Below are 19,851 nucleotides of genomic sequence, written 5' to 3' on the forward strand. Positions count from 1 at the left end.
CTGACAAATAAACTAGTGATGTGCATTCCAGTTCTTTTAGGGGGAAGTGAATCTTTAGAATCAGTTCACTCAAAAGATTCGTACAAACGTTTTTACTTGAGAAAATGAATGTACTTTTAGTTTTCTTGCTTGTTGTGGCTCGTCTCTGAGATTGGTGATTGTATATAGTGTACGTCTGGCGCCCTCTTGTGGTCAGTCCTTTACTTACATTTACTTTTAATCCCCATTGCAACACATGTTTTGTTGTAACTGGACTCAAAGGGTAGATTTGCTCTATTTTAGCGCTTGTTATGTGTGACAGTACATTCCACTTCTCAAGACAGTTATGGAGCTGCAGTGTTGAATGTGTGCAAAAGGAGGCAGCACAATCCAAACTGTTGATCTTGCATGGGGAAGTTCTTCAGACGCTGAATACAAATGTCTCCATCCAACACAATATACGGTAAAGGTTTGCTCAGTTCAAAAACAAAATAGCTAGTTTCACCTATCAACACATTAGGTGGACATCATAACAGGACAGTCCAAAAAAGTCTCAAGAACCCATGGCAGAAACTTGACAGCCAGTTTGGAAACGCCACTTTCTTGCTCCTTTCAAGGATTCTCACAAAGTTAGCATGAGACGCTCATTTGCCCCATCGGCACAAAAAACGGCTAACAGAATGCATCATTGTCCTAAGTTTAGTGTTGTTGTTTTGTTTTTTAGCATAGCAGGCACACTTGAAGCAACTCCCACGACTAAGTTGATTATTTTGAGGATTCACCATGCAACATAAAGTGCTGCTTGGAGCCTTTTAGTTTTGCAGAAGTTCTATTCGGGGTGAGAGGCCGTTTTCCCCACTGACCCTTCCTCCTCTTGTCTCGTCTTGTCTTTCCTGCAAAAAGTTGCCCGCCCCCTACAGAAAGTGTCGAGTCCAGATGTGAACATCCTCCCTCTCTTCCTCACTCCCACACTTTTACTTACCATCCCCTCCTCCACCCGAGCCACTCGGAGCTTTCCATTTCCTTTTTTGGTGAAAAAATCTCAAACTGCGGTGGGGAGAGTGCATCTGTTATTCCATGTGTATACCATCGGGGTGGTGAAAGAGTCGACTCGGCATAAATATATATTTAGGGGCACTATGTCAAGCTTATTGTCACTTACGCCGATAACATTTGTTGAAACTGTTCCGCCAAAGTCACTGCAATTTTCCGAATGACAAAACATGCAATATCATCCACATTATTTCATTTATTTAGCACACAAAAAGCCTCCTTTGCCATCATAGGCGGAATTGAGCCCCATCCATTGACATCGTGTTTACAACTAAAACAATGGCTTCTTTTTCCCCATCGAAGAAAAACAAAAACAAATGCACTTTTTCCAACTCTGACTCACCAGCATCAAAGCTGAAATATATACTATATATCAATGTGTGTATTTTTAATACTTTTTAAAAAAGAAATGTATAGGAACAACAAGAATCTCCAAAGTTTTTGGTTTGTTATTTTGCTTATCCATATGAAGTTTGTTTTGTTCGGAAGTGGATATCAATTGTTTGCAAACACATGGGAAGGCCAAATAGTGATCCCATGTAAGCCTCCAACGCTCACCGCATGTTGCTTAACTATGAGACACCCTACATTATATATTACATGATCTTTGCCCCGACAAATACTCAATAAGACTAAACAGATCAAAAAAAGATAAAGTGAAAAATACAATATATAAAACCCTAAAAATAAAAAACAAATAGGTTTTTAAAATAAGAAAAAAAAAAAACATTAAAACTAAACAAAACAGCCTAAAAACCTAAACTAGAAACCCTGCCAAATATTGAAATGTACTTAAAAAACTTCGATTAAAACACTTCAGAATGATTCACAAAGCCTTTGTCACAGAGTTTTGTTAGCTATACATCAAAATATGTGCTGTTTTGGGGGAGCAGAAATGAAAAAAACTAAATACACGCTCAAAATCTGGAGATGCAGCAACAGACAAACAGAACAAAAGAAAAATAAAGTAAGACATGCATATTCAGATGTTACATAAAAGTAACTCAGCATCTTTTTGACTATAATTGTCAGATGGTAAAAAGGTCAAATAGTAAGAGTGACAAAATACTGAATTTGCATGTCGAAAAGAAGAAATAATTTGAACACAATGAGTCAGACTTTTTGGAATGCTGGCTAACCAAAAGTGACACTTGATACTTTCTTATTAAAACAATGCCTTTTTTTTTTTCTTCATACTTTGACAACAATTTGTCCAAATTGCAGAAGTCATAGAAATGTTTTATCCTTTGAATTCTTCTCTTCTGACACGTTTTGAGGGACCAATTGATATTACAGGACATGCTTGATTTAAAAAGAATCCCTTGGAAAAAATGATGAAGGCCCACTTATCAAAAACAATTAGCAGAAAATGAAGAATAAAAAAAAGAATAGCAAAAAGATTCAGCAATCATATAAAAAAGTGGTTTTGTGCCATGTTTTTGTATGATGTTTTTTTTTTTTTTTTTTAAACGTGCACTCAACATGGTAGCATGATTGTCCACAAAAGTGTAAAATTAAACTTTTCATAATGATATCAACAAACCGCTCTTTAACTTTGGTGTTATTTTTCCCCCCAGTTGGAAGCATGTTAATCATTTCTTTATTCGAGAAGTTGTTTTGATACGAAATCTCAAACATGTTGTTTTGAAGCAGCCCTACACCGTATCAACTTTGTTGCCTTTGTCATTTCCCTGTATTACCTGGCTGGGTGTATAAAAACTTTGGCCGTGACATGAGGTGGAGTGGAATTCAGAGGGGGGAGTTTTTATAAGCCTTTGTGGCAGTCGCGGCATAAGATGCGTTCGCCGTCGGGGAAAAAGCCGGCGCCCACCAGCGAAACGGAGCACTGCGTGCACGTGAAGCACGGCTGGTGCCACTGGCGCTCCTCGAACGAGATGTACTTGCCTCCGCCGAAACCTGCAAAAAGGGCCACACGACAGTCAACGTCGGCGACAAGTTAGCGACCTTACGACCCGCCACTAATGCTCGCGCTCGGCCGATGATAACGACGTAGCAATTAGCTGCGTAGCAACTAGTCAGCGAGCTAGAAGCTTGTTAACGTTAAAGTTGATGAAATCCTCAGCTGAAGGAAAAAAGTAAGGATGTGCAGAGATGTTGGTAGCTAGTTAGCGAGCTCGTGGCTAGCGATAAAACACCCGGTCAATGACAATAAGTGATAAAGCGGGTAGTAGCATTCAATTAATCGGCGCAAATTAACAACCAATAAAAAGACTTTGAAGCGAAAACTTGGGCGCATTTTTCCTTTTCATCTGTTTTCCAAGCATCCCAAAATGAGTGTGACCCACTTTCAAATAAATTTGAAACATCATGGAAACTGAGGTCCAGCTCTCTGTAAAAGATTCCACACTCCCGACTCAACAGCAGTGGGAAAAGCCATCGGGGAACCTCCGGTCGTTGGGAACGACACCTTTATTTGCGGATGAGCCACCCACCCCCCGGGGATAGGACAAGTTGAAGGCCGCCCAAACCGTGCCAAATACTAAAAGCGAAGCTGGCGGCATTTGTGAATATCAGCCGCAAACACGGCCGAGCGAGCGCACCTGTGATGGGTTTGCTGCAGGCCTCGCATTTCTTGGCGTAGAGGCTTCCGAAGCACTTGAGGCAGTAGGGGCTGTCGTCACGCGAGGTGAAGTGCTGGCCGGCCAGCTGCGTTTTACAGCCGCTGCACACAAAACACTCCTTGTGCCAAGGCTCGTCCCGGTACGTCACGCCGCCTTTAGCCAGGGTCTGAGAAGATCCAGCAAAGGCAATCACGACGCGTCACTCAGCTTGGGCTACTTTCCGCCAGGCGGACCTTTTTACAGCGCGTGCAGCGTGGCGCGAACTTGTCCTCGTAACACGGCACGCAGTAGTGCTCGTCCTTCTCCGGGATGAACGACTTGGAGCCGATGGGCTGCTCGCAGGCGTGGCAGACGAAGCAGCCCTCGTGCCACGTGGAACCTGCGTACTCCAACTTCCTGGTACCTGAGGAAAAAGGGGAGGGGGGACATGCAAAATGTGGAGAAAAACAACAACAACAAAAAAAAAACAGGGTATTGGTATCTTTGCACCGTTTTCAATCACGAAGTGCAGAAATGTTTAAAAAAGCCATTTTGATTGATTGGAAATGAAAAGACCACAGGCACATTACTCTGTTGGAAAGTGGCGGCTGGCTGCCGTTCAGGACGGATTGATGCAATTTTCCCCCCCCATAGTTTGTGTCACTGAATAATCAATCTATCTTCTCCCACTTTGGTGCTTGTTTTTCTTATTTGACTTGCTGCTCAGCCTTACGCTGCGCTTTTCAGGCCCGGACTGACTTTTTCTTCCCTATCTGTGGAAAACCCGTACGCATTACAAAGCATGGTTCCGTTTGGCAACTACAAGGGAAGGTACACACGTGAATATTCCAATGCAGGGGTGAGCGAGATAGCCCGGTTTCTATTTAGAATGAACGGAACCAAAGGCCAGCACTGACCCTCACCTGGCATGACGATCTTGTCGCACGCCACACACTTGGACGAGAACTCGTTGCAGTAGCAGTCGTTGCAGAGCAGCGCGTCCTCCTGATTGGTAAAGGGCTCGTCCGCCAGCGAGCGTTCGCAGCGGAAACAGCGGAAGCAGTGCTCGTGGTAGTGCCGGTCCTCGTAGAAGAGCTCCTGAGGGGGGGGGGAGATCAGGTCCAGATCACCCACAACACCAATACTGATCAATCGAAAATTGACACTTTTTGACACTTTGTGCAGTGAGCGCGGACGGGCTGCTCCCAATTGTAGCCGACTTGATGTTTTGACTGCGGCTGTTTCTAACTAGCGCAGGTTCAAAGAAAGCACACTCAATAGGGCTGGCTGTAAATCAGCGGCTTCCTGTATTTGAAACGGGCGTGAATAGGTTTTCCTATGATGGCTCGCCAACCAAAAGAACGCGTCTCCAAATAAGGGCAGAATATGGACTTCATCGTCGGGGCAAAAGAGGAAAAGGAAATCAGCGAGTCAGTCAGCGGCTAGTGAGAACCTTGCCGTCGCTCACCCGGGCGTCGTGGGCGATCAGCTCCTTGCACTCGTCGCACGTGTTGGAGAAGAGGCTGTCGTAGCACGGGATGCAGTAAGGGGTCTCGTCCGACTGGATGTACTTGCGGCCGTACAGGGACTCCTTGCAGTTATCGCAGTCGAAGCGGTCGGCCATGGCGGCGGTCTCGCTGGCTGGCTGGCTGGCTGGCTGGCTGGCTGGCTCGGTCTCGCTGGGGTTGTCGGCCTGACGTGAGAAAGAGAGGAAAGCGCAAATAGTGATCAGGCAAAATGACAACATAGAGGACATGACATCATAAAGCGCATTCACTAAGTCATGGAGGGAGTCCAACGGATTCCCACCCCCTGACTTCTTTACGGGTCACTACTCCACCGGTTTGAAACACGGATGGCCGCTTAAGTCCATCTTGTCAGCATGTCACACGGGCGCAGAACGATGGCGGCGGCGACAACAATATCGGCTTGCCTAAACATGACGACACTGCTGGAGCGCAGCCCGGCGATAAGTGATGCCGCCGACCCTCCGCAGCCAGCCGGCCGGCCAGGCAGGCAGGACTGGGAATGATGACCTCACTTCTGCAGATCATGACTCCAATCGGAAACGAGTTGCCAGCACTGCCAGGTACGCACGCAGCAGCTATGTGCTCGCCAGATATGATGACAAAGGAGGCGTGAGCTGGAAAGGCTGCTTTTTTTTTTTTTTTTTTAAAGCAGCTACTGATAATGTTCTCGTTTAATAGCATGAAAAAGTCTTACAGCGGATCCTCGACATTAAACACAATCAATCCAATGATTAAAAACAATGTTCTCATTTATTTTGAAAGTGGGATTGTGACAAAAACAATATTGCAGCAACCCGCTGTCATTACAAGTAAGACAATTTACAGTTTTGATATTTCTGCCTTTGCGCATCTGGCCCCCGCCCGGGCCTTTTTGGTGTAAATTCCCGTTTGGGTTGTAAAACTATTTTCCACTCATGACACCCGACGTACGGGAAGTGCAAAGGCCCAATAAGGCTGCCTTGTTTTCGTAGGCTTCCCAGAGAGACGCGGCTCTGAGCAAAAATAACAAACAATCACGCCCGATGAAGTGTCTGTCAAATCGCTCCAGCGACAGATGGCAAGCTCTCGGGTCCAGATCTCCCCGGCTGGGGCTAAAGGAACTCCTGATGGCACGAAAACAACGAGCGAGGGGGCATGAGGTGGGTTCAGTGAGCCTTGAGGCGCTGGATCTGGGTCACGGTGAACTCCAGAATCCAGGCCTCACGGAGCTTTTTGGATCTCTGGCTACTACTGTATATGCATGCGCAAGTTTCCCGGCAGCGCTCCATCTTCCTTGGCTGACTCAGAACCTCGGAGCGGGTCAGGAACGTTGCTAAATACCAGAGCCGTGACCGGTTTCCCGAGTCGTAGGAGATGAGGAGTCCACGCGAGGTGACACACCGAGTTTAATTGCAGCGAGCTAAACGGTGCTCGGGATCAACAATTCCTTTCTTTGCAGCGATTCCCGCCAGAGTTCATCCGAGACATCGAGCGTGACTGGATGTTGAGATGCTTTTCTTTGGATCAATATTGATGAGATGAATGTCAAGACATAAGAGCTTCAGTGTCTCCAAAAACAAATCCATCATATTCCAAGAATGAAAAAAATGATGAGAATATTGTTTAGACTAATGGGGACACATAAAACAAAAGAAAAAAATGGACTTGACTACCCCTTTAAATAATCATATGCAACTAAAATGTATTGGATGTCAAAATGACTTTTGTTTTTACAAAGATGATATGTAAATGTATTGGACTAGAAAGTTAAATACAACTGAACTGAATACAAAATGTGGTACATGAAAGTAACCTAAATGTGATTGGAGAAAAAAACCCAAACAAAAAAAGCTTCCACGGGATGAATGTTTGGGGAAGATTTCATTTATTTTTAACTGGAGCACAGGTGGGAATTCAAACATGGATATCAGGCAAGCAAATCCCATTTTGCCATAGTGAGTGGAAGTGGAGTGTGTGTGTGTGTGTGTGTGCGCAGTGCAGTGCAGTGCAGTGCAGTGCAGTGTAGTGTAGTCAGTGGCTTTGTTTTCCCAGGACTCAGTCATGCCTATTGCGGTCAAGATGATCTCTCTGTCTGTTGATACAACACGCTGTCTGTCTGTCTGTCCCATGCTTTGTCTAGTCCTTATTAAACACTTTTTTTATTTTGATTCAACAGGAGGGGGAGGAATGAGCAGCCGGGCTTTATTTTTTTCCCTGCAGGGAGTAAACACATTTGGAATCAAACGGAGCATAAAAAGAGTTTGGGCTGCCGGGGATTAACCGGCTCGCCCATGGGACCGGACCGGACCCGGACACAGCGGACATGCAGTCAGTCAGTCTCCCCTCCCCTCCCCTCCCCGTTGGCCCTGAACCTTCCCTCCTTTGCCAATCGGGAAGGGATTTCAGCGACTAGACTAAATGCCTTGGCATTTCTCGTCTATCTTACGGACGGATATTTGAAAACAAATAAAAAGCCGGGAAGGTTCACGGCTAAATTAAAGAGTCGCGAGGAAGGAATAACACGCTGAGGCTTTTTGGTTTTGCACAAGCCGCAGCGGCCAGGCCAAAGTGCAACATGTGCTTAAGGCAAAAGGAAGGCCACAGACTGGGCGCACGGGTAAACATAGCGAGGCCGCTCAATGCTAGTACCTGCGCAAATTTCAGAGCGTTACTGGACTGCCATTCTGCCTTGACAAATAGAAATAAACACAAGGCCCACAAATACTCCAGGGAGTCAAAAGAAGGACAGGGAGAGTCACACGCGGGCACAATTATGTGGCGTATGAGTAAAAAAAAAAAAAAATCACTTTGCTATCCTTTCCGGATGCAACTTTTAAAGCCATACACACGCAAAGTCACAAATCCGATGAGAAATAACCAATAAAATCCATACAAAATAAAGTAAAAACATGAAATGAAAATACATTTAAAAAAAAAAGAGAATTAAACGAAAATTCAAGGAAATCGAAACGTGTCCAACATGACATGACAAGATGAATAACGCAACAGGTACAATCGTCTCCACCTTGCACAAGAGAAATAAACAGAATGACGAGAAACAATCGCCCCGGGCAAATCATTCCAAAACAGGCCGAAGCCCGTGAGTGTGCAAGTTCCACGTGTCATAGGATCATTACAGCAATGCAATAATCATTCCTTGTCACTTCTTCACAGAAGACATCTATCTCCCTTTAGTCGAATCAAAAACAACAAATAAAACCAGGGAGGACATCTCAGTGGGAGGAAAACCAAGGGCAGGAAAGCCAAGCCAAGCCAAGCCGGGCACCGTCGGAGCTAAATCAAGTCTGAAGCCAGAGCTTTAACCCCAAGGCGGCTCTTAAATCAAACGTGGATGAAAAGAAGGATAAACACGTCCCATCACTTGGCGCGCTTGTCCGCTGCCTGGACATCTTCCAGAACACAGTCCAGAAGTTCAGATCTGGACATGGGACTGTATCATTTGAGCGCATGAAAAAAAAAAAAAGAATGATGTCATACTAACAAACACACGGTCCAAAGTTTACGTGTTGCTTCCGCGCAAAGAATGGAGATATATTCATTCCTTGATGAGCGTTCCATGCGCTGACGAATGGGAAAAGTCAAGTCCGCCAATCTTAATGTGTGTTTATGACTCACTGTCCGTGGGATTAGGTGGATATTATTTTTCGGGACAGAGCAGGATGAGGTAGCGCGGTCCTCAGCGTGACAAATGGCGTGCGGGAACCAACACTTAAAGCCACCTCCGAAAAGGAGTCAAATGTAGTCCGTCCTCTCCTTTATTTGACACAAAGCGTATCATTTGACACGAGGGAGAAATTATTCATCAATGTGTTTGGATTTCGGTCGGACATTGCTAATGCTAACGGAACACAACTACTTGGATCTTTACAAAACAGCCATGTTTGGAAATCACCAGAAACTTACCGTATGCTCGTTCCGAAATCACAAACGGGAAAGAAAATGGCCGCCTGAAAAGCGTCCTTTGTCATTTGCTCCGTGAGCCATCCGACATACTTTTAACTGACTCGAAATCTTGACAGAAGTGAATTTAAAAAAAGAAATATGCTTCATTCCATAATTAGTGGACATTTTAGACAACTTGAGATGTAGAGAACAGAAAAGTGAGAGATCGTGACTTAGCAGAAATGACACACATATAGAGGATATGTCTTTGAAAGCAAACAATTCTTCAAAATGAATGCAGGGTAGCCAGAAGACAAATCGCATAGCGCTCATTTAGTTCCACGTGGAATAAGGCCATTCGTCATCATCCCGCTTGACCCCGAGACTCAATTTCAATGTGTAACAATCACGGCGGCGGCCTCTAAATCATACAGTTCCTGTCAAACCACCATGAAGCAAGTTTGAGGATGCGCGGAATGAACGGGAATTTATTTTTACACCGGCTGCATTTTTGCCCTACATTTGTCTTCCTTTGAGTTGAAAAAAAAAAAAAAAATGCGGCCATGCATTAGTGCCTGACATCTGGTTTGCATTGGAGAAACTATGCAGCAGACTCCTGTGTGCCTTCCACTTATTCGGAGAGTCACTGCCTGGAGAATGCGAGGTTGTGCCCCCCCCCCCTCCAAATTTCTTTCCTGGTATATGTTTGGATGGAAACAGAAGGAGCTACGAGAGGGCGAGAAAAGACGTCGGGAATCTGAAAAGCAGAACACGGGGGATGGATGATTTTGACAGCTCGCTCGCTCGCTCGCTCGCTTGCTAATTGCTCCACTGGATCTACTTTGGGATGGTAAACACACGAGGACGCTTCCTAACAAGTAGGACGGCGTAAAGCTGTCAGGGCAGATATATGCTAGCGCTGAGCTGAAATGGAAAAAGCCTGTAAAAGTAGCGAGAGGTACATTTCGACAAATTTGGCTCGCTACTGCTATCGGAATAAACCGAGGACGTTTTTATTTATATTTCTTTGAAATCTGAGGATCCAGTGGGTTTCTTTTCTAGAAGTTCCCATAGATGCTTCATGAGCACAACCTTTTTCAATTGTTTTGAAGTGGACATTATGAGATCCGCTGGGTGAAGATCCAAGGCCACTTTCAAGTGTCTTAGGGATTTGGGTGGAAGACTATGTGCCAAATGTTTCCAGAATTGGAAGTACATATAACAACTCCCAACCAGCTAATGACTTGGCAGCTCAGAAGGTTACAGAGCAAAAGAGCCGCTTTGATTTAAAAGCTGATTCACCATCACGCTGATGCTGATAAGAAAGCCGCCAGACTTCAAGCCGGGGCCGCCGGCCGATCGGTCACTCACTGGTGGTCTCCTGTTGCAGAGTCAGAGGCCCGGACGGAGAGGGGGTGCGGAGCTCGGGTCTCAAAGATCCGCTCGCCCGACTCCGGCGCACACCCACCCACCCACACGACTGCTTGCAATTACTTGTGGCTCGTGGCTGCGCTGACCTTGAAGGTTAATGCCGACGCAAGAAGCCAACATCAGCACATACGTGTTAGCGGCCAAGCTCTCTAAATGCCGGATTTTGACAAATAAAATGGTCCCAGCGAACGCTAATAAATGAGCTCAATCTCTCATTTTCCTCTTCACCTCGACGAAGGGTTCACAAAAGGAGACATCAAGTCATTGTTGGCCCTGAAATCCGCCAAGTCACCTGGCAAAATGCGCAACTAACAGGATGAGCGTCCTCAAAGTCATTTCCAGTAGATTTGGGTCATCAGGCACATCACCGCGGCAACGTGCAAACACCGTCCTCACACCGCAGCGTCATAAACTCCTTCGCCGGTGACGTTGGCCGCTCGTTACACAGCGAGGCGCTTGGCCAGCCGTTTTATGCGGGCGGGATGCCAGAAAAAACACAGCGGCGCATCTAGCAACACATGCCGAAACCTGTCATGCATATTCAGGGAACGCGTAAAAGTGTCAGTTTAGCAAGACGGACTGTTAAACGTGATAGATTTTTGTGGCGCAAAGTGTCAAATCTTTGAAGATGAACTTCCCCTGTGGACCACTTCCAAATCATCAGCAGAATTTGCTGTAGGAAGTCAAATTGGGTCGTTAGCACGGTCGCTAAATCGAAATACGGTGAACCTTCGCAAATGCATCTTCTGTGGTCTGTGCTGATATTTGATGGAGACATCTGAAACGGTACAATTTGGCGCCAAAGCCCGAGCTAATAGGAAAGTTGTGAGGGGCCGGCCGCTATTGTTAGCTTCATTTGTTAGTCGGATCATCTTTTAGCCATTTTGGCTGAAGTCTAATGTTTAAAACGATAGGATCATACATTGCGGGCAATCCGAATTTTTTTTATCCGGGGCGTCAATTACTAATTGATGCTAATTGCGGGAGTTCCTGTCCGATGACTGAGGTTTTACTGTAACACTTGAAAATGAAGATGTGAAGCTCTGGCAAGCACGTGAACACACAAAAGCTGTCGCCGCTTTAAGTAGAAAAACAAACAGAGCAGAGCTAACGCTGGTGCTGGTGCTGGTGCTGGTGCCGGTGGTTGTTCAGACCAGGAAAGTGCAGACAGACAACAGCTGCATCCACAAGCGTTTGTTTCAAGCCACTAATATTCACTTTTCCTACCTTGTCAAACTCGAGTACCATCTGAAAAAAAATACTTGTCTCGCCACGTAAAAGATTGCGCTAAGCAAAACTAAACGGTACTTAGATTTCTGAATAAACTCAAAAAACATTGAAGCCACAATAGTATTATGAAGAAAAAGATACAGATATCTCATCCCATGTTTTGTCCGTGACATAAACACATGAGAGAATGAAGCATAAATTGCTAGCTTAGTTGACTCAATCACAAGATGAGGTGGAATATGTAAACATCAAAATGACCTCAAAGTGATTACAGCTATCGAAAAAAGCAAAGCTCCCCTCGGTGTACAATAGATCACGGCGGATTTATCACAGGTTTTCTTAAGGTCTCCGGAGGCACGAGTACCGAGATCCTGACTTTGCCAAAGCGCAATTGCAATCCATCAGCGCCTTATCTTTCCCATGTCCGGTGCAAGCATGCAAAACACCATTCATCTTCCACACCTCATTCATTACCAGTGATCAAATGCTAAAGTCTGTGCTGCCGCTGGCTGTTGCTAAAAAACGGGAAGACGGCGTTTAAAAAAAAACACACAAAACAGGTGCTTTGGTGAAAACGGATACATGTGAGTTGACTATGTATATGTACTATATGTAAGCAATATCACAGATGTCTTGATAATCCAAACGCCTGGGCCAGACTTTACTTATGAATGAACGATGGCATCGCTAGCTCAACCCTAACGCCTCTTTCCTGAAGCATCCATTCCTCCGACCAATCGGCTTGGATTCATTGATTGCCATCGTCACTCACGCACGACTTGTCAATCCGGGTCATTTAGCCTCCATTCTTTCTCCGGCGGTAATGAAAGCCCAACGTCTTTCCACTCGCCGTGCGAAAGGGAAGAGATGAGGCGCTGGTGCTGTTGGTTGGTTGGGAGGGAGGGAGGGAGGGAGGGAGGAGGGGGCCCGAATACTTCCAGGGTGAAGTCATGCCGCTTGTGTCATAGACCCTTCTCTCGCTTTGCTCACCGTCTGGCCTTTATTTTACTCATTGATCTCACTTCCACGGCCGGCGTTGGAACTGGTTCTTTTTTTGAAGCTGGGATGTTTTGGCCCATTAAAGCAGGGCGGGCAGAATTGCTAACGTATGAAGCAAAGACGTCGAGGTGAAAACAATTCAGTGATGTTTGCCAGACCCATAAGAGGAATGCGGATCGCTGTGTGTGTGTGTGTGTGTGTGTGTGTGTGTGTGTGTGTGTGTGTGTGTGTGTGTGTGTGTGTGTGTGTGCGTGCGGCAGGCATCGTTGAAGAGAAACCCACAAAGCAAACATTGAACACGACTCTCGCAATAAGATAAGGACGGGAACGTGGCTGAAACACTTTGATTTCTTCTTGCTCAGGTGATTCATAAAGCAGCTCATGGAGCCTTCCGACGTTTGCGCATCTGCGCCTTTGACAAAGAGAATTTATCAATCTACGAGTGATTACTTTCAGGCAAATGTGGTGACAGCTGCTAAGCGGGCAGGCCTCCTCCCGCGCGTGCTTTACTCAGCCAACGTTGCCGTTATTCAAACATTTCTCACTTAGCTTGCAGAAATTCCAGCAACCTTTACCCGTCCCCCAACCCTACACGCAAAAAAGAAGCTAGGACACGCTATGTGAAGTATCGTTCCGGTGAAATACGCCGGCGTTTGACACAAGCTGCAAATCACGTCGGGCTCGGGACGTTTGCCCACGTAGCCCGCCCGGGGCCTGATTTGCAAAAGTACAAAAACAGACGCAAACTTGTTGGCGAAACAAATCCATCCAGGACTGCGTACGGGCAAACGTGCTGATTTGCAAAGAAAATAAAAACTCAAATAAAATAATTCAAAGGAATAAAATCAATAGTAAATCAAATAAAAGTGCCAGAAACGAAGATCCTGAGCTCAGTTCAACAACTTCCTAGCTTCAAGTGTGGAAAGTTGTGAAAAGCTCTCCAGGGTGAAGAGGTGCTACGCACTGAGTAAACTCGGCGGCGCAGGACTTGTATTTGACGTCTGTTCAATTTTCTTTCCACCTGACAGCTTGATGACAGACAGGCCTGCGGGCGACAAGGACGTTCCCGCCGGGCCGGGCCGGGCCGGGCCGCTCCTCTCCTCAATTCACCCGCCCTTTCATATTAGCGCCCACCAGAAGGCAAGAAAATCTCCGTTGTCGTAAATCTGCAAAGCATCCATCGGTTGGGGAGCCAAAAGTCCTTTTATAGCCACGCCAAGGATACGTTCTGCCATTTATGGAGGCTAGGGCTAACATCACACCAAGGTGGGGTGGGGTAGAAATTGGAGAACCTGGAAATGATTTCTGTAGGTGCGCACGTCGCTAATTTGCCAGCGACTTGGAGCTTGTCGAAGCACGCCGCGTAGCTCAGACAAAAAAGTGAGAGCGCAAACGCCAAAAGCTTGTAAATACTTGAGTGAAAGAGCAGCGGCCAATGGATTGGCCAAGAACACTGCGGCCTAACAAGTCACATTCTGGATCTTGTTTCATCTTGCCGAGCCGCAATTGTACCGTTAGCGCTCTTGAAGTTTTGCGCAAACAATGACATGGATCTCATTCAAGTCATCTCATATTGTTCAAGTACACGCACGGAGTCGGAAAATCGTTTTTTTTTTCGTTTAAAGGACACGAGCGTAACAAATTGACCTGAATTAAATTTGACATTACACATACATAAATTATAGGTGTAACATTTTTTCATTTTCCATTTTTCTTCAATGATTTTCTAATAGCGCTGAAAGTTTCTGAATGAATGTACTCATTTCATTTAATGATCACTTAGGTGTTTTCATAAGTAATTCATGAATTTATGTATTAAATAATTTCATTTAATTCTTTTAAGATTTTTAAAATCTCCCAAAAATTCACATTCTCTCCTACTGTGGTGCAAATGTCAACAAAATGTCAGGAATGATTGGGCGCTGAAATCCTCGAAAAAGCCAGCCCGCTAAAAAAATGGCATCGTTTGACCTCATTCGTGCGAGAAATTCTCTGCGCCTAGCAGTATTTTTCCCTCCATTAGCCATCGGGTGTGCTATGATTAGCCCATTAGCCGCTGCAGTCGGCGGTACTATTACGCGTCAAATTACAGGTTGCGTCCGAAAACACTGCTGATTATTTGTAGATTTTGTCTCGCCTGCAGCCAAGTTATTTGTATGGCAGCGTGTTTTCCGACGACGACGTAATTTGTACTGTGAGTTGCGGACGTGCTGCGCAGATCTCGCCACATGCCTTGTCAGGGCATGAACTTTCTTTGGCCCCGTCACAAAAATGAAGAACAAAGTGTTTGCACAAAGGTTGAATATTTATATGATATATAGTTATGACATTCACACAGAAGAACATTCACATGGTATATTTGGTTTTGATAGGCTGTATGAAAGGGGCTAACAACACACACACACACACACACACACACACACACACACACACACACACACACACACACACACACACACACACACACACACACACACACACACACACACACGCACACAGAGATTAAACCTGGCTCGAATACAAAGGATGAGCCACAAGTAGACGATTGCCTCATTCCTCAAAGTACGGGAAAGCAGTCGCAGCTGACTCATTGACAAGACGGTGAATGGACAGCATTCCTGCATCCAAACGACATCTGGGACGACCCGAGCCATTGGTTAAATAGTTTACGTGTGCCGCCGTTGAATGGAAGCAAAACTACCACCCAAGCCAGTTGGCCTTTCACGGTGCAGCAAAAGGTCGCTTTGCTTTCTTCACCCATATTCTATCATTATCATCCATCCATCATTTCCCATAATGTGTCGACATTGGAGCGACGTTTCTTTTCAAATGAGCGGGCCTGTAATTACATCCCACCAGGAACCTAATTACAACGCCAGCGCAGTCAGAATTTGTCAACGATATGACGACGACGACGCTGCTCGAAAATCCAAAAGGAGAGCAAGCGAGGTTGAGCGGAGTGGGCGGGGCTTATCTCACACGGGGGGGGGTGTCCTAGGACCTCGGTCTCGACGGTAAGAACCCGCAGCACCTGGCCGTGTCACCGAGGTCACTTCCCTGACTTGCAGAGAATGCAGACGCACTCCCCCGCAACAATCCGCACGCATCAAAGTATCCCACGATTCCTGATTAGATGCAAAGAACTGGGAAAGAGCTGAAGCAAGTTTTTGACACACCGCAAGACGTGGATGAAAGAGATGTTTTACGTCATTCGTGTCATCTCATTGGTTGAATATTCACTTGTGGGATTGTTGAACGCACACCATCCATCCAGTGAAGATTTCCGTCTCATGGAGTCAATACGGAAGCATTTGCTTTCTAACCACCTGCGAGCACTTGACTGCCTCTTCTCTTTCGGGGCTGCTTTGAAACCGTGCCGAGCCGTGACCCGGCCGCCGGGCGGCTAGCTAGCTAGCTAGCTAGCTATTTGCCATCTGGCTAGCTTCCAGCTACCACGCAGGCCTGATCCTTGGAATACTCTGACAGAATTCGTATGAGCAGCAGAGGAAGAGGAGGCAGACAAACAAACACATGACAAAGCTTCCAAGATGCTAAAACGGGAAGGGAATGACAACTTTTTGGCAGCCGGGAGGCCATTTTCCGTGGCCGGCAGTCCCGAGCGTTTGAAAAACAGACTCCAAGGTCTTCAAATATGTGCAACTTCACAACACGCTCATCGTTTCGTTTGTGACATTTGCAGCTGGTGCTACTAGCTAGCGAACCTAAACTCCCCCCCACCCATTAAAGGAGCTCCACACAGTGTCCACCACGAATTTTATACATGCGCAACATTGAGACAGAAGGAAGGAAGGAAGGAAAAGAAAGACTGCGGGAGGAAAAGAAAACATCACGGCTCAGAAGATGTCCAGCCCACTTGACAGGAAGTTTTTTCTTTTCTTTTCCTGATGTGCAAGTGCAAATTTGACTAAGCTCTGACATATTATAAGGCCTCATCAAGTCTTGGCATGCCTGCGTCTGATTTCATTGTGGCCGACGTCACATTATGATGAGTTGTCTAATGAAAAGCATGCTGGACGCTTTGGGATGTTTTTTTCCCTCACTATTGATCACAATTGCTTGCCTTTTGGATTAAAAGCATTCAAATGTCACTTTTTTTTGTCAATGCTCCTCATATCCATGCCATAATCTTTCACATACTATAGGTTTTACGCTACATATTTTCAAGAAGCAATAAGTGTTGTTTGGTTATTGAAATAAGGTGGGGATTTTTTCTAACCCCCCAAAATATGAAAATATTAAAAGAAAAAAACCCCGTTAATTATTCAATAAATGTTCTTTTAGGATTAAAAGACTGACTCACGGCATATTATTTTCCTTTTTAAATTTCATTTGCTCATCAATCTCATTATCTTGATTTATTAACATGCGCAGAATAATCATAATAATAATAATAATAATCATAATAATAATAATAATCATAATAATAATAATATGCATAGAATTGAGAGTCTAACTTCTCAACATTTCTCCCTGAAACTTTATCTTGTTTGAAGAAAAATCAATAAGTTGTCATTGATCCCAAAGCAACTAAAACCAAGGCAAACGACAATTAATGAGCGAGCGTTATTCTGGCAATTGAAGTCATTTGAATGAAGCAGACGAGCGAGCATGCATGAAGCAAAAGTCAAGTTGCGCAAGGAGGACAAGTCACAATATGAAAGAAAAAGGGGCTAAATAGCGCTCTTTCCTACCAGCTATGAATCGGGAGCTGACAGCGGGCCACCCGGGTGTCACGTAGCCGCCAGTCGCGCACTGCAGGACGGCCTTGAGCGTGGACGTCGCTCCGGTCCGGGGTTGCCCGCCTGCTCCTGCTCCTGCGCCTGCTCCTGCTCCTGCGCCTGCTCCTGCTGTTGAAGGAGAGAAAAAATTCACTTTGCTCCAACGGAGTGTGTGCTGAACAAAAGTTGCCGGCTCCTTTTTTTTTTTTTTTTTTTGACTTTTTACAACTCAGGAAGTGAGTCACAAGAGCCCGCCCCCTTCTCCCTGTCATTCAAGCTTCCAAATATGGAAGCACCCCCGCTTTCCCCCCCACTGTGTGTTCGTGCATTGCAGACAACACACACATGATTTTCATGAGAAAAACTGGAGAGCTTTGCTGGAAAGGTGTTCCCCACTGCAAACTCGGATTTCATTATTGCGTCTCAGAATTGATTCGTGCATCATCATCTTTTTTCATCATTCAATAGTATCATTTTCAAATCATTCAATAGCAGCTTAAAACGAGATTTTCTCCAGCCACTAGAGGGCGCTCAATTTGGACAATCTCAATTACAATTGGGTGTCTAATTCACGTCTGCTGCTATCTAAACTGAATATCGTCTCTTCTTTTCGTGTTTGATTATTTCTTTCCAAACGGGACGACCTTTCACTTGTCTATTATTGGGAAGCTGCGTTTCACTTGTGTCATGACTCACCGGGGCCTGCTCTTGTGTCATCCCATCCGTACATCATGTTCATTTGACTCATTATGCTTGAGGGCTGTCGACACGAGGCCCCGCCCGCCCCATCTGATAACATTGTTGCACACCACGCGAAATGGTTTGGCACCGTTGCATATCACCGGCCGCTCAAGTCGCAAGTCACCGTGACTGCTTTAGGATTTGGAATTGTTTGCAGTGCGTGAGTCACCTAACGCAAGACAACATGAAGACATTTCAATAAGATACAAAGTGAGCGCTGGCTGCCAATTACCTCCAAACAGACAACTTTTCATTTCTAGTCGATCCAATGAGGACCGAGCTGACATCTCGGCGTTCTAAGAATCATCAGTCTTGTCAGACACGGTACATTTCAAATAAACACTCTCTGTTCCAAACAGCGACACGTTGAAGATGAAGGAGCAAAAGGAAAGCGAGCCATCGTCGGGAGTGGAAAAAGCAATAAAACGCTCTCCGTCCATTTGGAAGAAGTACATATATCTCCGTGGACGGTGGGCCTGACTGAGTCTGTTTCTCCCACTTTGGCGGGGCTCCATTGTGGATTTGAGGAGAACGGGACCAATGAGGTGGTTAAAAGCTGTAAACACAAACTTGTAACACTATGCGGCTTGAACGGCCGTCACGTATTTGCTGGCAAACAGCAAAACCTCCTTTCCCAAGGCGTGTCATCGAAACACCGTCATGAGACTTTTATTGCCAATCCCGATGCCACCCATGACGTCTTCACCATCGCCTCTAAACTCAAGCCGAGAAAAGGAGCAGTAATTGTAGACTATTTCTGCTTTGCCACATTTTGTGGTGTTGGAGAAAATCCCACCCAGGGGAAGCAGCCGAGTCGAGCCGAGCCGAGAGCCGAGCCGAGCCGAGAGCCGAGCCGAGCCGAGAGGTCTGTCGGTAACCTGGCCGCCATCGGACCAGCAGACGGTCAATGAGTGTAGCTATTAAAAGACGGGAATGTAAATATACTCAAAAGTCCACGTTGCACTAGCATTCTGGATATGACATCATCATTTTCGCAAGCGTGTGTATCCGGGTGAAAATGAGCACATGTGCAAAATTGAACAGGAAGTCAGCCATTTTGCTCAATTCCAGTATAACGGAAGGAGCTCCCAATCTGAAGCATGTATCCTAGACAAATTCTCATGCTTTGTTTTTGACCCTCGAGTTTTCTCGCTAACAGCCTTCATTTACTGTAAATGTTGTTTTCAATGAGTCGCTCACTAGCGATAAGACCCAGGCAGACATACCAAAGTCTTGAGCTCACAGCGCACACACTTGCTCCCATCCAATAAAATGTCAACGCTGATATTTCCTCGACGTTCATTCAAGAAACCTCTGCGTCTGCATTGTGTTGCTTCCGCTTTTGTTCAATTGAATTTTTGACGTCTTTCGCTGTAAATGGCAGTGAATGACTTCTGTTTGCTAATGACGCTCATACATCTGCTTTGATGTGATTTCAAACTTTGCCTACAACTTTCAAGAAAAGTTCATGACGATTCAATGAGCTCGATTTTTTTGGAATGATAGCGAGGAAGACGATAAATAGCGTCGATATAATACTCGTTGCGCTCGATTGAAGAACCAAGTGGGGGCTGAAACGTGCGCGCAAGGATTCGGGGCTCATTAACGGCAGTGCTGACGATAAACAAAGCATGTGACATCATATGGAAACACTGATCCCATTCATTGGCCACAAACATTCTGCACGCTGGGCAAATCTCGCACATG

The 19,851-nt window shown here is 45.5% G+C and overlaps 1 protein-coding gene and 1 long non-coding RNA gene across 2 annotated transcripts; one reads left to right on the plus strand and one right to left on the minus strand.

Annotated features, from left to right (window-relative positions):
• Positions 1 to 1,208: 1,208 nt before the first annotated feature.
• On the minus strand, positions 1,209 to 17,627 carry fhl3a (four and a half LIM domains 3a). Its single transcript, XM_085918426.1, has 6 exons — positions 17,377 to 17,627; positions 5,062 to 5,286; positions 4,517 to 4,691; positions 3,848 to 4,017; positions 3,594 to 3,780; positions 1,209 to 2,949 (listed from the first exon to the last, which is right to left on the minus strand). The coding sequence occupies exons 2-6, from the start codon at positions 5,215 to 5,217 to the stop codon at positions 2,798 to 2,800; spliced, it is 840 nt and encodes a 279-aa protein (XP_085774552.1). The 5' UTR covers positions 5,218 to 5,286; positions 17,377 to 17,627; the 3' UTR covers positions 1,209 to 2,797.
• Positions 5,323 to 8,704, plus strand: LOC147051520 (uncharacterized). Its single transcript, XR_015066918.1, has 3 exons — positions 5,323 to 5,682; positions 6,094 to 6,493; positions 6,561 to 8,704. It is a non-coding gene; the product is annotated as an uncharacterized LOC147051520 (long non-coding RNA).
• Positions 17,628 to 19,851: the final 2,224 nt, after the last annotated feature.

Source organism: Syngnathus leptorhynchus, chromosome 8 (genome assembly GCF_054491065.1).
Source record: "Syngnathus leptorhynchus isolate UIUO chromosome 8, UIUO_Slep, whole genome shotgun sequence".
NCBI classification, from domain to species: domain Eukaryota; kingdom Metazoa; phylum Chordata; class Actinopteri; order Syngnathiformes; family Syngnathidae; genus Syngnathus; species Syngnathus leptorhynchus.

What these genes read in the sequence shown, in the direction of transcription:
- fhl3a (XM_085918426.1), bottom strand. Translation starts at nt 5,217, where the DNA reads ATGGCCGACCGCTTCGACTGCGATAACTGCAAGGAGTCCCTGTACGGC. An exon ending in CGACAAGATCGTCATGCCAG is followed by an intron (nt 4,018 to 4,516) that starts GTGAGGGTCAGT and finishes CTTTTTCCTCAG; the next exon opens with GTACCAGGAAGTTGGAGTAC. An exon ending in GCTGCACGCGCTGTAAAAAG is followed by an intron (nt 3,781 to 3,847) that starts GTCCGCCTGGCG and finishes GGATCTTCTCAG; the next exon opens with ACCCTGGCTAAAGGCGGCGT.